Below are 18,839 nucleotides of genomic sequence, written 5' to 3'. Positions count from 1 at the left end.
TTATTAGGCAGCTTTCCATCCATGGATTCTGATTTACTAAGCACCAATCAAACTCGTAGTTATATTTGTTCCATTTCAACCTCATATTGGGCCCTAGGCAGCTAAATGAGATGGGAATCTTGCAAGTTGGGTGGTCCTTGTCTTTTCCTTTAGGGAACATCATAACGCATGCCGCTAGTAATCAGGATGTTTGGCCATTTGCGCACAAAATGAAGTCGAGGGCATAAAATAGCAGGTTGGCTGAGCTTCAAACAGAATTACCAAGTCTTTTTGGAAACATGTTACTGACGTTTTTCTGGTCATCCAGTGACTCTTAGATGGTACATCATTTCATAAGATGGTGCAAATGGTACATCATTTCATAAGATGGTGCAAAGTTACCAAAAGAAAAATACTACCTTATCAACGACCTCATGCTACTTACCATCCCTCCTACCACAGTTTCCATCACCTAATCGATCTCCGCCTCCACCGCTGAATTAGTACGTCGTCGGAAAATGAAATTGTGCGTCACCAAAAGAACGGCAGTAATACTATATATATAATAAGCCTCCACCGCTGAATTAGTACGTCGTCGGAAAATGAAATTGTGCGTCACCAAAAGAACGGCAGTAATATTATATATATAATAAGAGGTCTCGTGAGAAATAAGAAAAAGTAAAAGAAAACGCCAAACATCTAGCCGACATCAAGATGCTTTCCAAGTCATCCTCCATGACTGGAACGCTGGTTTCCATGTCGCACGCCTCACCCCAGCACAAATAAACAAAAACTTTCTCACTGGATGCCAACTTCATGCTCCTCATGGTTGATGTTGGTCAAATCCTAGTGTACCCACACACACCCCATCGCCACGTAAGCATCCTACTTTCTGCATTGGAACAACACATCATTAATGATGGGACAAATCAAACAACCTAACGAGGAAATAAAACCACCAGCTCCCTCCCTCATTAATTAAACCCTGAGCGAATCGGCGACCAAACCACGCATTCGATCCTCTTCGGTCATCCTTCTCATCGTCGCATCACAGCGCGATAAAATCTCGACTTCCATTGCGTAAAAGAAAAAAAAAATAATGAGAGACGAGACTTGAAATGTAAGAAAACTTTATTGATTGCCAGCAAAAGATAAGCAGCTGAAAGAAAAAGAAGGGCGGGCGATAGAGAGAAGAGAACAAATCCAATTTCTCTTCTCCTTCTTTCTCTTTCTCTCTCTTCCTCACTATCTTTCGCTCTAACAGGTGGTGGTGGATATCGCTGGCTCGCATTACACGGTCCTAGAAGAACAAAACCGCTCAGGTCGGTGAAAATTGGATCCTCTTTTAGACTTCGTAGACCCTGTGTGATTTTATCCCTACCGGTAGATATATTGAAGAATCTCTTTTGTTCTCACCCTCCCTCGTTGTTGCTTTTCTTGATTTGAACCCATATCCCATCCTCCACTTCCCTGCAACCTGTTCCGATTTTCCTCCCTCCGTTGGCTCTGAATCCCAGACACCAGAATCGTGAGATGCACTTAGCTGAATCCAATTCATTCTGCACTCCCAGCTGCTCTCCTTTGAAATCTCGCCCCAAGATTCAATCCTGCGGATCGGATTCCCCTGCCGGCGAATGGGGTCTTTCCATCTGTTCAGCTCCTTCGAGGGCCTCCCGTTGCCGGAGAAGGTGTCGGTCGCCGTGCACTCGGCGCTGCTCCTCTTCTTCCTGTTCTTTGTCTGGGCCCGGCGGGTGCTCTCCGGCGGCCTCCGCCGTGTCTCGGCGTTCAAGGAGGAGCAGATGGATCCTATTCCAGCCCACGCTAACTCGGGAGGTGGTCGAGTGGTGGTGGTCAGTAACTGGTTCAAGATTTCAACCATCTGTTGCTTCTATGTTTCCTTGCTGCAGTTAGCGGTTCTTGGATATGAAACAGTGAACTTGGTGCGGAAAGGGTTCGATTCGGGGGATTATTCCGTTCTTTGTTTGCCATCCGTGCAAGCACTGGCTTGGCTGGTATTAGGTTTGTCCGCGGTCCACTGTAAGTTTAAGGAGTCGGAGAAATTTCCAGCCTTGGTTAGATTGTGGTGGTTTCTCTCATTCTCCCTCTGTGTCTACATTGGTTATGTGGATGCTAAAGGTTTACTTGATGATTTAGTTAGCCTCAATTCGCGTGTGATAGCAAATTATGCTTCGGCCCCTGCGCTCGCATTCCTTTGTCTTGTTGCATTTCGCGGAGCAACGGGTGTGGAGGTGTATGGGGACCTTCGGGAGCCATTGCTTGGAGAAGAAGGAGAAGAAGCTGGTTGCCTTAAGGTTACCCCTTATAGTGAAGCAGGCCTGCTAAGCCTTGGGACGCTATCCTGGTTGAACCCCCTCTTGTCTGTTGGTGCAAAGAGGCCTCTTGAGCTGAGGGATGTACCCTTGTTAGCCCCCAAGGACCGCGCCAAGACTTCCTACAAGATCTTGAATTTAAATTGGGAGAGGTTGAAAGCTGAGAACCCTACCAGACAGCCCTCACTGGCATTGGCCATTTTTCAGTCATTCTGGAAAGAAGCAGCTATGAATGGTGTTTTTGCTTTCTTGAATACGGTAGTCTCCTATGTTGGTCCTTATTTGATTAGCTATTTTGTTGATTACTTGAGTGGAAATATAGCTTTCCCGCATGAAGGTTACATTCTGGCATCAATTTTTTTTGTTGCTAAGTTGGTAGAGACTCTTACTATTCGGCAATGGTATTTAGGAGTAGATATTTTGGGCATGCATGTTAGATCAGGATTAACAGCTATGGTGTATCAGAAGGGGCTGAGGCTATCAAATACAGCCCGACAAAGTCATACGAGTGGTGAGATTGTAAACTATATGGCGGTCGATGTGCAAAGAGTGGGTGATTACTCATGGTATCTTCACGATATATGGATGCTTCCCTTACAAATTGTACTTGCTTTGGTAATTTTGTATAAGAATGTTGGAGTTGCATCGTTTGCAACACTGGTTGCTACCATTATCTCCATTATTGTTACTATTCCTTTGGCAAAGATGCAAGAAGACTACCAGGATAAGCTAATGGCAGCCAAAGATGAACGAATGAGGAAGACTTCTGAATGTCTTAGAAACATGAGGATACTGAAGCTGCAGGCTTGGGAGGACAGATACCGATCAAAACTAGAAGAGATGAGGAATGTGGAATTCAGGTGGCTCCAGAAAGCCCTTTACTCACAGGCCTTTGTCACCTTTATCTTCTGGGGTTCTCCTATTTTTGTGTCAATTGTAACTTTTGGTACTTCTATATTGTTGGGTGATCAGTTAACAGCTGGTGGTGTCCTTTCAGCTTTGGCCACTTTTCGAATTCTCCAGGAACCTTTGAGGAATTTTCCAGATTTAGTCTCTATGATTGCTCAGACAAAAGTGTCCTTGGATCGAATATTGGGATTTCTGCAGGAGGAAGAGTTGCAAGGAGATGCCACTATAGCTATTCCTCGAGGCATCACAAACACAGCTATAGAAATCAAAGATGGGGAGTTCTGTTGGGACCCTTCTTCTCCAAAGCATACACTTTCAGCAATACAGGTAAAAGTGGATAGAGGGATGCGTGTGGCAGTCTGTGGTGCTGTTGGTGCTGGAAAGTCAAGCTTTCTCTCTTGCATACTTGGGGAGATACCAAAAATTTCTGGAGAAGTATGTAATATATGTATATACTGAACAAAGCACCTTGATTTTCTCTTTCGTAGCTTTTCAAATATCTCTGTTTCTGTTTTTCTTTTTGTTGTGTTGGCTGTTTCTTCAGGTTAAAGTATGTGGTTCTGCAGCTTATGTCTCTCAGTCAGCTTGGATACAGTCTGGAAACATAGAGGAGAATATTCTTTTTGGAAGTCCGGTGGATAAGCAAAGGTACAAGACTGTTCTCCATGCTTGCTCACTCAAAAAAGATTTGGAACTGTTCTCGCATGGAGATCAAACAATCATTGGAGATAGAGGTATTAATCTAAGTGGTGGCCAGAAGCAAAGGGTGCAGCTTGCTAGAGCACTTTATCAAGATGCTGACATATATTTACTTGACGATCCCTTCAGTGCAGTTGATGCACATACAGGAAGTGAGTTGTTCAAGGTAATTAATGTGCGAGCTGTTTTTTCCCTACTTCATTAAGCTTTTGCAATTTTTCCTACTTCATTAAGCTTTTGCAAATTTCCAGTTGAGATGAGTATTTCTAATATAATGTTGCAGGAATATATAATGACAGCACTAGTTAAAAAGACTGTGATCTTTGTCACCCATCAAGTTGAATTTCTCCCAGCTGCTGATTTGATACTGGTAAGAAACTCCTTTCATTTCCAAGCTTAACCTTTTCTTGATGACTAATAAACTTCAGAGTGTATGGATGCCTTTTCCTCTTCATCTCTAGTTAGGTTTACATATTACATGAGGTTGATGATAAATTACTCTAGAACTCTTTAATATTTTTTGTATTTTACAAAAGATAGTCATATTGTATCTTGTTAATGACTTTATCAAATGCCTACTAGCTAGAAACCAGCAAAATCTCTAATTATTTAGAATCTTTGAATACCTTCTGATTCACATGTGTTAAATTGGGAAAGTAAAATGATTTTGACAAAACAGACATGAGGACTGTTAATAAAAAATATTGATGCTTATCACTTTTCCCCCTTTTGAGTTAATATTGTTAATCTGCCTGTGTCATATGGTATGATACAAAAACATTTTGTTTTACACAGGATGATAGTAGCAGACAGTATGTTAGTAAATACATGTCTCTCTCTCTTTTTTTTTTTTTTTTTTTTGATAATAGCATCTCCTCAAGGACCATTATCTTGTTGATTACTGACATCAGTTTTCTTGCATATTTTGTTATTTGGTGTTTCTTTTTATCATGGGGTTTGCTTCAGTTGATTGGTGGAGCTGTTTCATGTCCTTTCTTTTGCTTTCTATATTATACAAGTTTTGTTCCTTTTTACTTAAACCATTATCACATGTTATGGTATAAGTAGACTTATGGAAAGTATAAGTATAAGCAACTGATTTTCTATAAGATAATATGTATGCTAACCTACTTTAAATTGGTCTTTTTGTTTTTGGATGAAATCCACTCACCTTTTTTGTTTCATTTCATTCAGGTCCTTAAGGAGGGTTGTATAATCCAGGCTGGAAAATATGAAGATCTTTTGGAAGCTGGAACTGACTTCGATTTGTTGGTTTCAGCTCACCACGAAGCAATTGAAGCAATGGATATTCCAGAAGTCTCGTCTGAAGATTCAGAAGATTCGGCTGGTGCTGGGGATGATACTATGTTCGGTAAAAAGTTGACATCAAGTGCAAACAACCTTGATACTTTGAACAGTGTAATATCAGAAAATGAGCAGTCATCTGATAGAAAAGCTATAAAGGAAAAAAAGAAATCAAAGCGCATGCGGAGGAAACAGCTAGTTCAAGAGGAAGAGCGAGAAAGGGGGAAAATCAGCTTCAAGGTGTACTTATCATATATGGCTGCAGCATATAAAGGAACACTCATACCTTTGATTATACTGGCGCAGGCAACATTTCAGGTGCTTCAGATTGCTAGCAGCTGGTGGATGGCTTGGGCAAATCCTCAGACTGCAGGAGATGAACCAAAGACAAGCAGTGTGGTCCTTCTAGTTGTTTATATGGCACTTGCTTTTGGGAGTTCGTTGTTCATATTTGTTAGAGCTGTTCTTGTGGCTACCTTTGGCTTAGCAGCTGCACAGAAGTTGTTTGTAAAAATGCTCAGAACTGTCTTTCGAGCTCCAATGTCTTTCTTTGATTCTACTCCTGCTGGACGGATCTTAAATCGTGTAAGTTATCAGATGCTGGTGGTAAATTTCTTTCTCCTTAAGTTCCTCCAGGAAGAGAGGGTCTTGGATATGTCATAATTTTATCATATTTTATAGCTCAAAAAATTATGAAATTTCAGGTGTCTGTTGATCAAAGTGTTGTAGATCTTGATATTCCTTTCAGACTTGGTGGATTTGCATCAACAACAATACAACTACTCGGTATAGTGGGTGTGATGACAAAGGTCACCTGGCAAGTTTTGCTTCTGATTGTTCCCATGGCTATTGCTTGCTTATGGATGCAGGTAATTGATTTTTATATGCATGTTTTCTTACTTTCTGAGCATTATCAATTGAGTTGTTACTAGAAACTCTTTAGAGAGGTAGCTAGGCAGTGGCCATCTTTCTTCCCTGTGGGAACTCTAGAATAACACACGCCAACACGAACATTATTTGCATCTCATCTTCGCTGGCTTCTTTTGCATCATGCTCTGCATCCCATTTGATTGATGGAGAAGCAACAATTATCAATTAGCCTTGGGTTATGAATATTCATGATTATGTAAATAGTTATTGTTGAATGTTTGTATCAACTGTATTGTCAGGCGATCCAATTTCTGGAATTTCTTTTCTCTTTCACGTATAATCTAGTTCGATTTTCAAATATTTCAAGATATTTTCTTCTCTGCAGAAATACTACATGGCTTCATCAAGGGAACTAGTTAGGATTGTTAGCATCCAAAAATCTCCTATAATCAATCTATTTGGAGAATCCATTGCTGGAGCTTCTACTATTAGAGGTTTTGGTCAGGAGAGACGCTTTATGAAGAGGAATCTTTACTTGCTAGACTGTTTTGCTCGACCATACTTCTGCAGTCTTGCAGCAATTGAATGGCTCTGCTTGCGTATGGAATTGCTATCAACTTTTGTATTTGCTTTCTGTATGGCTCTTCTTGTGAGCTTTCCGCATGGAAGCATTGATCCAAGTATACATCCTATATCCTTTCATAGCAGCTTTTAGTATTTTTCTTTTTCTTGGATATATTCTTGAAATTGTTGAGGACATCATGTTCTTTCCATTACAGTATGGATAAATGTTGTTTTATGATACTGTGAAATCACTTTGATGTTATGGATGTCTATGTAAAAATTTATCTTCCCACTAATGGGATATGCTTGTTTTGATGCTGTAGGTATGGCAGGTCTTGCTGTAACATATGGCCTTAACTTGAATGCTCGCTTGTCACGGTGGATTTTGAGCTTTTGCAAACTTGAAAATAAAGTTATCTCTATTGAGCGCATTCATCAATATTGCCAAATCCCTGGAGAAGCCCCACCTGTTATTGAAAACCATCGCCCTCCATCTTCATGGCCAGAGAGTGGTAAAATTGAACTGATTGATCTCAAGGTGTGCAATCAACTTTTTTCATCATTTGTCTACTGTGATAATTGTAATGGGGAAATCTGGTGCATTAGCTGCAAATGTTATGAAAAAACACTTGATTTGTATTTACTATCATGTGCAACTGACTTCATTTCCTCCTTAATATACCACCAGGTTCGTTACAAGGAGAACTTACCTACGGTGCTCCATGGCATAAACTGCACGTTTCCTGGTGGAAAAAAAATTGGGATTGTTGGGCGCACTGGTAGTGGTAAATCAACTCTTATACAGGCTTTGTTCCGCCTGATTGAACCTTCAAGCGGGAAGATCATCATTGACAACATTGACATATCCACCATTGGCCTCCATGATCTCCGGTCTCGGCTTAGTATCATCCCTCAAGATCCATCTTTGTTTGAGGGTACAATAAGAGGCAATCTTGACCCCCTTGAAGAGCACTCTGACCATGAAGTCTGGCAGGTGAAGTCAATTCACTGACTCTTCAGGAAACACGCATCTCTGATTACATGTTTTTTTATTGATATTGTGTTGATTTATTGCAGGCACTCGACAAATGTCAGCTTGGAGAGGTGATTCGCCAAAAAGAGCAAAAGCTTGACGCACTAGGTACTTAGCACCTACACATGCCAAAGACCTTGGATGCTTTATATGTTTAGATAGCAATACTCACAAATAATGGAAAATATTGTGATTAATGTGCAAGAATGGAAAAATTTTGAAAGTATCAGTCAAGGTTTGCAAAACCGACCTAGACTGCCCAGTTCAGGGCATAGCGAACCAAACCAATGGGGAGCCATGTTGGATTGCTAGTTCAAGTCATGAACTGAGCGGAACAACCAATTCGTTTGGTATGACTCTGTCGAGTTGGTTCTAGGCCCTCTTATGAGTAAAAAGGGTGGAGAAGGCATCCTGATGCCTTTCTCCTCTCTCTCCTACTATGAAGATGAAAGGGTGGGAAAGCGAGGAAAATCAGGGAAGAAGTGAATTTTTATGGTTTTGAGTTCCAATTCAAACTAAGATTGAGTATAATCTCCTCCCTCCTCTTTATTGTTCTTTTTTTCCTCTCCTTTTTTTGCCTAAAATAGGCCAAAAATGATAGAATAAGGGAAAATCATGACAAGATTTAATATTTTGGGATGTTTTCATGATTTGCTGTACATGTATGCATTGAAGAAAAAATCGTGGTTTTTATAGATCATGTAATTTTAAATTTAAAATATATATTTGATTTAAAATAATAATAATATTTATAAATGAGAAAATATTAAAAAATATATGTATAGGTACTTTAGAAGTATTTTCTAAGTAATTCAGACCTTTTTTTCATTACAATGTAAATTATCAATTTTTTAAAGTGTTTAATAACTTAAAAATTATGAATTGGAAACATGCATGGTTTTGACATTATTTGATAAATCACCACACATGGTCATGAAACTCACTAGTATATCTAAAGATATATTGTATAATTTAACTTTCAAAAAAATGGAGATATACTTTATGTAATTCATTGTAATGAATTAGGTGGTTTATGACATATCGTCAAGCAATAATATGATCTCCTGGAACAATATGAAATAAAATAGCATTAAAACAATCTTAAAATCACATTTCCAATATCCCTAAATCTTTAAATAACTGTAACAACCAAAGCATTGAAAAATTTTAAAAAATTGTGAATTGGTACTATATTGTTACACTTCTATGTAGTTAGTATGGTACACCACTATACTGTACCGACCTGGTACCAAAATTGTAGGAGATTGTGAACTTTGGTGGTAGTACATACATACTTTGATATGCATTCATATTTCTTCCCCTATTTTCAACTCTTTGCCCAGTAGGAAGCACATAGTCATGTAGCATTTTCTTGAGTTAGGGTGTATCCCTCCTAGAAGGAGGTTTATCCTTGGATATGGTACACAATAATGTGAGGGACTACTCCATGCATGCATAGATCAACCATTGGGAAGTGAGATATTCTAGGTTTCTTTAACAAAAAAAATGGCATGGGCTATATTTAGGTGCCAGGCCTCAAATTTTTTACATGTTTGTGACTCTTTTTGTGGGAGCTTATCTGGTGTAGTTGTTCTAGCTTCCTTGACTTTCCAACTTTAAACTAAAGTGCCTCAACATATGCATAAAAAAATGTTTTCTCCGAGATTATCATGTAGATTTTTGTACTATATCTTTGACTAGAAAACATATTTGATTGCTCTTTTCACGTTAGCTCAACATACAGTGTTTATGGCCATGCAGTCTTGGAGAACGGGGACAACTGGAGTGTTGGACAGCGCCAGCTTGTCTCCTTAGGGAGGGCTTTGCTGAAACAGGCACAAATACTAGTGCTTGATGAGGCAACAGCTTCTGTTGACACAGCCACAGATAATCTTATTCAGAAGATCATTCGAACTGAATTTCGGGATTGCACAGTTTGCACCATAGCACATCGCATCCCAACCGTTATTGACAGTGATCTTGTTTTGGTCCTTAATGATGGTAAGTGATTAGCCCTTTTCCGATAATACATGTAGTTATAGCTGCTGATTGTGCTAATGTATACTCAAGGGAAAAATAGTTTTTACCAAGGTACTAAAGTGGAATCTTCTAATGAGTAATATGAGAGACATTTTTATGTGCCTTTTACTACTTGTGAATCCATAAGATTGTTTTGCTGTTGGGATATATGTGCAACATATATTTTATCCTTTTTTCAGTTTTCTTCCCTGTAGTTGGCCAAACATTCCAGAGGAGCTCCTTTTCATATCTCGTTTGTTAAGACATCTCCAAAGTTCTTTCAAGAATAAGATTTTAAAATACAAGCAGGTTTTAAATATGGTACTTCTGAACACCAATGGGCCGTTGGACTCGTTTGGTGATTCTCTTTGCATAATGATACATTTCAAGTTTATGATTACAATGAGAACCCCACCATTGCTGGTGGTAGTCTCTGTACCCAAAAGATGGCCTTGCACTCCATTGCCTTACCATTTCCCATGATTTTGAGATAAAGATTCTTTCAATCTCCCATTTTTTTCACACCATCCTCTTGGCGCATCTTCAATAGATCTTCTTGAGTTGTAAATCAGAAATTTTACTAGCTAGTTCAATCAGTTATTTTGGGGATCTTGGCACAAGAACACTGGTATTAGCATGTGTGTATCGATGCATGCATTTGTTTATCGAATGTATAAATCTTTTATTTTCAGGGTTTCTGCGCTGCTTCCGTTAATTGTTTTTGTATCTTCATGTCTATGTTCTCACTAGAACTGTAAATTTTATTGGACTCTTTCAGGAAGAGTTGCAGAGTTTGACAGCCCGCTACGACTGTTGGAGGACAAGTCCTCCATGTTTTTAAAGCTAGTCACCGAGTACTCCACGAGATCAAGCAGCATGACAGATGGTTGAACTCAAGGATACAATCCTGGAAAGGACTGGTGTCTCCTGACCGATGAATCCGTCACTGCATCAAGCAGTGCAGAGGAGTATGGAGGCAAAACTTTAACACATCAACTAACCTAACAGCCCTAGAAGATAGGAAACAACTGTGGAAGAAGATGCAGGCTTGATCAAAAATGCCTCAAGTTTACAGGCGGTTTGAGCAGAATCCATATCACTACTTGAACTGATTTTGTAGGAGTGAATGGAAAATAATGAAAGAGGTCAACAGTTTTACCACTAAACAAATTTTGACATCAAGCAGGTTCTATTTGTCCAAACAGAAATGGCTAACATTTTGTCCTTCCTGGACTCCCATCCAAGTTCTAACGAGGTTGCCCTTTTAGTTGTTTTTGTATTTTTCTCTTTCCTGTGAGTGGCATACCTGATGGAGGTCGGTGGTGGAGATAGCATCTCAGTTCTTGTGTTGGAAGCAATAAATCTTGGCTTCCAAAACTTCTAAAGTTAAACAATTTAAAAGATTAAAAAGTCTCATCATACTCGTTTAATTTTGTTCTTGGATCTTTGAAAATAAGATAGAAAATAATGCAATACGAAAGCTCTTAGGTCGTATTTGGTGCAACATTTAATAATTTTAGAAAGTAACGTGAATTATCTTTAGGATATATTTGATACATATATGTAATGTTGCAGTAAATTATTGAAAATCTTGATTGGCATGTTCGATATGACCATCAGATTATCAGTAATATGAAATTAACATTTTAAAATATTTTTAATAATTTTATTTTATTTATTTTTTGATGAGAAATAATAGAAGTGATATAGGTGTGGTAGTGGCATGGAGAAATGACGGGTCGAGAGGTGTAGGGAATCGCAGGCATTGGGGGGTTGGGAGGAGATGGTTGCATGTGGATAAAAAAAAAAATCTTATTCGATATGAGTAAAAAAAAATAAAAAAAAATAAAAGAAGCTAAAAAAGACATACCTGATTCAGATTAAAAAAGAGATAAGAAGAATAAATAATTTTTTATTATATTTGGATTGATTAAGACATAAAAAATAAATTGGTGTGGAGTTGAAATGCAAGAAGTGGATGGATAGGGATCATGAGGTGAGACATTAAAATATAAATAGAGAAGTAATAAATAAAAAAATAGAAAAAATGAGAGAGAGAGAGTGGTCAAAGTGGTGTGAGAGATGGAAAGAGATATGAGATATATGAGCCATTAAAAAGAAAGAGAATATAGGTCATAATTATTCTTTTCATATTTTGATGTGATACATTGATATGGGATTTAAATATAGGAGATGGACGGAGGGAGTTGGAAACCTAGGAGGGAAAGAGAAGCAGGACATCACATGTGAGTTATTAAGGAGAGAGAATGTGGGTCATAATTACTTTTATTATGTAATTTTTTTTATCCTTTGCTTCTTCAAAATTTTACATCAGATATGAGATCAATTCATAAAATTTATAATATATATATATATATATAATATTTTTTAATTTTTATGGGGTCAATTGACCTCACATTTCTTAAGATGCATCCACCACTGCTCGAAATCATTAAGTATTTTGATGAATTCTATTCTTTTTCTTCTTTTCTATGGGCATTTCTAATTTTCCAGATAATAGTATTTAACGGTGGAGAGCATTTTAGCTCTTTGCTTGCCTTTACCTCAGCAAAAAGCTGATCATCAATCTGATTTTGAATTTCCAGATGTAATTCCTTGATGTATATTCCCCAAAAAAAAGATTGCAGATCCCAGTTCGAATGGAGATTTTATTTATCTGGCTGGATCCTTGTTGTCAGGTAACAACATTAATGTCTATGTTTGTTGTCGGCCTCGCCTATATGTGTCCATTTAAGTTGGCATTTCTAACTCGTCTTTCCTTTCTGCTTTAACTCTTAAGCTGTCGCCTTGGCTTTTTAAAAAAAGAAAAAAAATTGATCAAAGAAAAATATAGAATGACTCTGACTGAGATGATGAGTTCGTGATCCAAAGGAGTCACATTGTAGTTTGCAAATTGATGCAAGTATGTAACCATGCAACAAGTTGTTATTATTAAAGTGGATTATTGGAGAAGATTAGTAGCATCATGAGTTTTGCATACACTCATTACTAAACTTCTAATGCATTAGAAATCCGATCTATTTAGGAATACGCATCATTGATTGTGTTGTGGATGCTCTGAATTCCCCATAAAGCTGTTAGAAGAGTAAATGAATTGTACTTATACCTAACCTGTACACTGGAAAGGCTTCTGAGAGTCTAAATTTACCATTTTAACTGCAGAGTTCATAACCAAGTGGATTTTACTGTCAACAATTTCTTTTACTTTAGATTCTCAATCCTTGGTAATGTCACATAGTGACCGCCAGTCGTCAGGGAAAAGCTAAGACAGGATATCCTCCGTCTTCTGACGGTTTATGCCTGTCATCATAGCTTAATTGAATGTGATAATTGGTATTAGAATGTTTGATCACAGCTAAGGAGCCAAATATTTGGTGTTGACTGTTTTCAATTTAGAATTGTTTGGTGACAATATGATCCTATAGGTAGCTGATGAAATAAAGTACTTTCTTGTGATGTTTTATTTCAGCATTAACTTCGTACATGTGATCTTTTTATGCAGGATTAACTCGTTTACGAGCATGTTTGGTTAGTCTCTTTACAAATTGGAGAATCATCTAATTTGGATTCATTTCTTAAGGTTGTTAAGAATGTGAAGGATCGCGACTCTTTTATCTAAGAGCTGATAGAAATCTGGGGATAGATAGTGTTGGGGGATACCCGCCGACCGACTACCGGAGGGCCCGACCGACCGATGGCCCGACCGACTACCGGGGGCCCGACCGATCGGAAGGCCCGACCGACTGCCGGAGGGCCCGACCGCCCGCCCGACCGACTGTCGGAGGGCCCGACCGCCAGCCCGACCGACTGCCGGAGGGCCCGACCGTCCGCCCGACCGACTGTCGGAGGGCCCGACCGCCCGACCGACTGACGGATGCCATCAGCGGCTAACCGCCGGCCGTCCAACGGCCCATCGCCGACTGGGGGTATGTCGGGCGTATCCATCCCGACCGACTGAACCCCGAGGTTATATGGCCGACTTACATGAAGCTCGCCGACCGATGGAGGGGCCCGACACCACTCGGCTGGCTACCGACTTTAGGTCGGTCGGCTCCTCCAACCACCGTACAGCCGCCAGACGTTGTCAGCTCTGACACGGACATGCGGCGCAGTTACCTAGGAGCATTGTCCCGCCGAGAGCCGGGTCAACCCTGGTGATTGGACGGCCGCACGACGACATGACGTTTTCACGGCGGCTCTGACAGCCCACAGCGAGTTGACAGTTCCTCACTTGTCCGCGCCATTAATGACGGCGCCATACCTAGCTCCACTATATATATCGGGGAAGGCAACAGTGCAAAGGATCGATCCACCCGTCTCTCCCACATACGCAGGCTCGCTCCTCTCCCTCTCTCTTTCTCAGAGCTCTCCGTCTGCATCTCACTGTTGCCCAGTCACCTCTCTGACTTGACCGTCGGAGGGTCCCCGCCGGAGCCGCCTCCGGTCAGTGCGGACTTCCTTTTGCAGGTGCACGCTTTCCGGCGATCGGGCGACGAGGCGATTGGCCGCAACAGATTGGCACGTCAGGTAGGGGTACAGCATGACAAAGACAAGAGCTCAACGATCGAGAGTCACTGGGTCGGCCAGGCGCTCTTCCCGCCGGAAAGAAGCCTCCCCGCCCTCACCAGCGGCGGAGCCTAGCTCTCCGCGCCCTGCAGTGACCACGGAGGCCCAGATTGCGACCATCGTACGGCAGATGACCGTACTGACCGACGCAGTCAAATGCCTCCAGCAGCAGCCGGCGGCCCGACCTATGCCTTCCAGGAGCAGCCGCCGGCGACCGTGCCGATCCCTGTCGCCTCCACGTGAGCGCCCTCAACAGCGCTCCCACGGAGAGGAGGAGGGACGACCACGGCGCGATGACCAACGGTCCCAGCGGCCCTCTCCCTCCCCGTTGGAACGGGCAAGGAAGGAGAAGCGACCGCGCACACCGTCGACCTCCTTTTCAGAATCTTCCGGAGGCTCCACCCCTGGGGTATCCCAGCATCGACGAGCGGACGACTACGAGCGACGGTTCGAGAAAATCGACCGCCGACTCGCCCAACTGCAGACGGACGGTCAGAGGTCTTCGAACGACGTCGACTTTCAGACCGCCCAACCACTCTCCCGACTGGTCCTCGACGAACCGATTCCCAGTCGGTTCAAGATGCCGCACGTGGAGCCATACGACGGCTCCACCGACCCAGTCGACCACCTCGAGAGCTATAAAGCTCTCATGACGATTCAAGGGGCAACCGACGCTCTTTTTTGCATCGGCTTCCCTGCCACACTCCGCAAGGCTGCCAGGGCCTGGTACTCCGGTCTCCGATCGGGAAGTATCCATTCCTTCGGGCAGCTCGAGCACTCGTTCGTGGCCCATTTCAGCACCAGCCGAAAGCCGCCGCGAACGTCGGACAGCCTTTTCTCCCTCAAGCAGGGGGAAAACGAGACGCTCCAAAACTTCGTGGCGCGATTCAACGCGGCCACGCTCGAGGTTCGGGACCTCAACGAAGACATGGCTGTCTCAGCCATGAAGCGGGGCCTGAGGGCGTCCCGATTCACTTATTTTCTGGACAAGACCCTCCCCCGAACATATGCCGAGCTACTGGAGCGCGCATACAAGTATATGCGCGCGGACGAAGGGGCGTCCGACCGACGCTTGGCCGAGCCCAGAGGCCCGAAGGAGAAGCGGAGAAAAGGTCGGGAGCCCGCCGAACCAAGCAGGCCCCCGACCGATAGTCGGCTTTCTCCACCCCGACGGATCCAAAAGCCACCTCGGCAGCAGACTCCGAGGCCGGTGCGTCCCAGGTATGACTCCTACACTCCTCTCTCCGCTCCCCGTGCGCAGATTCTGATGGAGATCGAGGAAGAGGAATACCTGCGACGGCCTCCGCCTCTGAAGGCAAAGGGCCTCGACCGTCGGAAGTACTGCCGGTTCCATCGGAGCCACGGCCACGACACCGAGCGGTGCATCCAGTTGAAGGACGAGATCGAAAATCTCATCCGTCGGGGGTACCTCGACAAATTCCGGAAGGGTCCGCCGACCCAACCGATTGCCGATCGACGCCCCCAGCCGACTGAAGAGGCGCCGACTAACCAGCCGACGGTCGGAGTCATCAACATGATCTCCAAGCGGCTGAGCCCGGTGACGTCTACAGGAGGGGAGCCGACGAAAAGGCCACGCCCGGACGACGTGATCACCTTCACAGAAGACGACATTCGGGGCATCCAGACTCCCCACGACGACGCTGTTGTCGTGTCGGCGACAATAGCCAATTATGATGTAAAACGAATTTTTGTTGATAATGGAAGTTCGACAAATGTTTTGTTCTACTCGACCTTCTCCCGAATGCGACTGTCAACTGACCGACTTAGGAGGATCCCTGTGCCCCTGATCGGCTTTGCCGGAGACACCGTCACGACAGAGGGAGAAATTACCCTGCCCGTGACGGTCGGCACCGAACCACGGCAAAGCACGGTCTCCCTCACTTTCGCGGTCGCCCAAGTTCCTTTGGCCTACAACGCCATACTCGGACGACCCGGATTGAACGCCCTCAAGGCGATCGTCTCGACATACCATCTCCTTGTTCGATTCCCGACCAAAAACGGAGTGGGGAGATGCGCGGAGATCAACAGCTCGCCCGACGATGCTTCCAAATCTCCGCCCAAAACGACGAGACGAAGGATCCTCTGACAATCGACAAGCTGGACCAAAGGGAGGAGGAAGAACGGGGTACGCCCACCGAGCAGCTCGAGGCGATCCCGATGGGAGAAAATCTCGACAGGAAAGTTTGGGTCGGGACTCAATTGCCCGACGCCGAACGACGCCGATTGGCGAAGCTACTGACGGCCAATGCCGACATATTTGCTTGGTCGGCAGCAGATATGTCGGGCATCCCTCCGGAAACAATAACTCATCGACTCAACATCGACCCGACGATGAAGCCGGTGAGGCAGAAGAAAAGATCCTTCGCCCCAGAGAGGCAGAGGGCCATCGACGAAGAAGTGGACAAGCTGCTCGAAGCAGGCTTCATTCGAGAATCCACGTATCCCGATTGGCTCGCCAATGTTGTCATGGTCAAGAAAGCCAACGGGAAGTGGAGGATCTGCATCGACTATACCGACCTCAACCGAGCCTGCCCGAAGGATAGCTTCCCACTTCCGAAGATCGATCAGCTGGTGGATGCGACGTCCGGATTTCAACTGCTCAGCTTCATGGACGCTTTTGCCGGGTACAACCAGATCCGGATGGCGCCTGAGGACGAGGAGCACACCGCGTTCGTAACTCCCAAGGGCCTCTACTATTATCGGGTGATGCCCTTCGGATTGAAGAACGCCGGCGCCACCTACCAGCGACTCGTCAATAAGGTCTTCAAAGACCAGATCGGGCGTAACATGGAGGTGTACGTGGACGACATGCTGGTAAAGAGCGCGCAGATCCCGGACCATGTTCAGGATCTCGAGGAGACCTTCCGCACCCTTCGGCGACACCGAATGAAGCTCAACCCGACCAAATGTGCTTTCGGGGTGACCTCAGGGAAGTTCTTTGGTTTCCTCATTTCTCGGAGAGGGATCGAGGCCAACCCTGAGAAGATAAAGGCAATCCTCGACATGCGTCATCCGAACACCAAGAAGGAGGTCCAACTGCTGAACGAAAGAATCGTCGCTCTTAGCCGATTCATTTCCCGGTCGGCTGAAAGGTGCCTCCCGTTCTTCAAGATTCTGCGTCAAGCGGACGGTTTCTCTTGGTCGGATGAGTGCGAGCAGGCCTTCGAAGACCTGAAAAGGTACTTGGCTTCCCCGCCGCTGCTCGTAAAGCCGCAGGTCGGGGAGACCTTGTACCTCTACTTAGCTACATCTTCCGAGGTGATCAGTTCGGTGCTTGTTCGGAAAAACGAGTGCCGAACTCATCAGCCCATCTACTACACCAGCAAAGTGCTCCACGGTGCCGAAGCCAGATACTTGGAGACGGAAAAGATGATTTTCGCCCTGACCGTCTCCGCGCAACGGCTTCGACCGTACTTCCAAGCCCATGCCATCGTGGTACTCACCAACCAGCCCCTGAGGGCAGTACTGCGCCGACCCGACACATCCGGACGACTCGCTAAGTGGGCGATGAAGCTTAGCGAGTTCGACATTCAGTACCGGCCAAGGCCTGCCTTGAAGGCCCAGGTCTTGGCCGACTTCATCGCCGAATGCCCAACGACCGACCGAGGGTCGGGAGCTGAAGGCCCGGGACGAGATTCGGTCTCTGAGCCAGACCCGATCTCCACCTGGATACTCCACATCGACGGAGCCTCCAACGCTCAGGGAAGCGGGGCCGGGCTCCTGCTCACGAATTCGGATGGGGTAGTCACCAAATACGCCCTCCGGTTCAACTTCAAGGCCTCCAACAATCAAGCCGAATACGAGGCGCTCCTCGCGGGCTTGAGGATGGCGAAGGAGCTGGGCATCGACAGCCTCCGGGCATTCTCCGACTCTCAACTGATTGTGGGGCAGGTCAAGGGCAACTTCGAGGTGCGAGATCCGACCATGATCAAGTATCTTCAGAAGGTCAAGGACCTCGTAGCACGCCTCGAGTATTTCGAGATCTCCCACATCCCCAGGATGGAGAATGCCCGCGCCGATGCTCTCTCCAGATTGGCAACGTCGGCCTATGACTCTTTGGGTCGGACGTTCGTCGAAAATCTCCAGCAGCCGAGCATCGATCGGGTCGAAGAGGTGCAGCAGCTAACGTCCGAATCAAGTTGGATGGACCCGATCGTCCAGTACCTGACCGACGGGACCAGTCCCGAAGATCCCGCGGAGGCCAAGCGACTCCGATGGTCGGCGTCGCAATATGTGATCATGGACGGCCGACTCTACAAAAGGTCGTTCTCCCTCCCTCTGCTCAGGTGCTTGGGGCCGACCGACGCCAACTACGCTCTCCGAGAGGTTCACGAAGGAATTTGTGGGAATCACTTGGGGGGCAAGTCCTTAGCCTTCAAGGTCTTGCGACAAGGCTACTACTGGCCGACCATGAAGAAGGATGCGGCAGAGTTGGTCCGAAGGTGCGAGCCATGCCAAAAGTATGCCAATATTCAGCACCAACCGGCCAGCCAAATCGCTCCCATTGTCGCTCCGTGGCCCTT

General features: G+C 44.5%; 1 protein-coding gene across 2 annotated transcripts; it reads left to right on the top strand.

The window, feature by feature from the left end:
• Positions 1–1,101: 1,101 nt before the first annotated feature.
• LOC105055780 (ABC transporter C family member 5) lies at positions 1,102–10,987 on the top strand. Of its 2 annotated transcripts, XM_010937767.4 has the most exons (11): positions 1,119–3,653; positions 3,763–4,083; positions 4,201–4,287; positions 5,112–5,807; positions 5,927–6,091; positions 6,478–6,772; positions 6,980–7,194; positions 7,345–7,650; positions 7,734–7,797; positions 9,451–9,690; positions 10,487–10,987. In XM_010937767.4, exons 1-11 carry the CDS (start codon positions 1,614–1,616, stop codon positions 10,597–10,599), a joined length of 4,542 nt encoding a protein of 1,513 aa, XP_010936069.1. In that variant the 5' UTR covers positions 1,119–1,613; the 3' UTR covers positions 10,600–10,987. The 2 variants fall into 2 exon arrangements, with proteins under 2 accessions (XP_010936071.1, XP_010936069.1); XM_010937769.4 differs by lacking the exon at positions 6,478–6,772 and having other exon boundaries at positions 1,102–3,653; positions 5,971–6,091.
• Positions 10,988–18,839: the final 7,852 nt, after the last annotated feature.

This window comes from Elaeis guineensis, chromosome 12 (genome assembly GCF_000442705.2).
Source record: "Elaeis guineensis isolate ETL-2024a chromosome 12, EG11, whole genome shotgun sequence".
Taxonomy (NCBI): Eukaryota; Viridiplantae; Streptophyta; class Magnoliopsida; order Arecales; family Arecaceae; genus Elaeis; species Elaeis guineensis.
The sequence above is the reverse complement of the archived record's forward strand: the minus strand, read 5'-3'. Positions and strand labels throughout refer to the sequence as shown.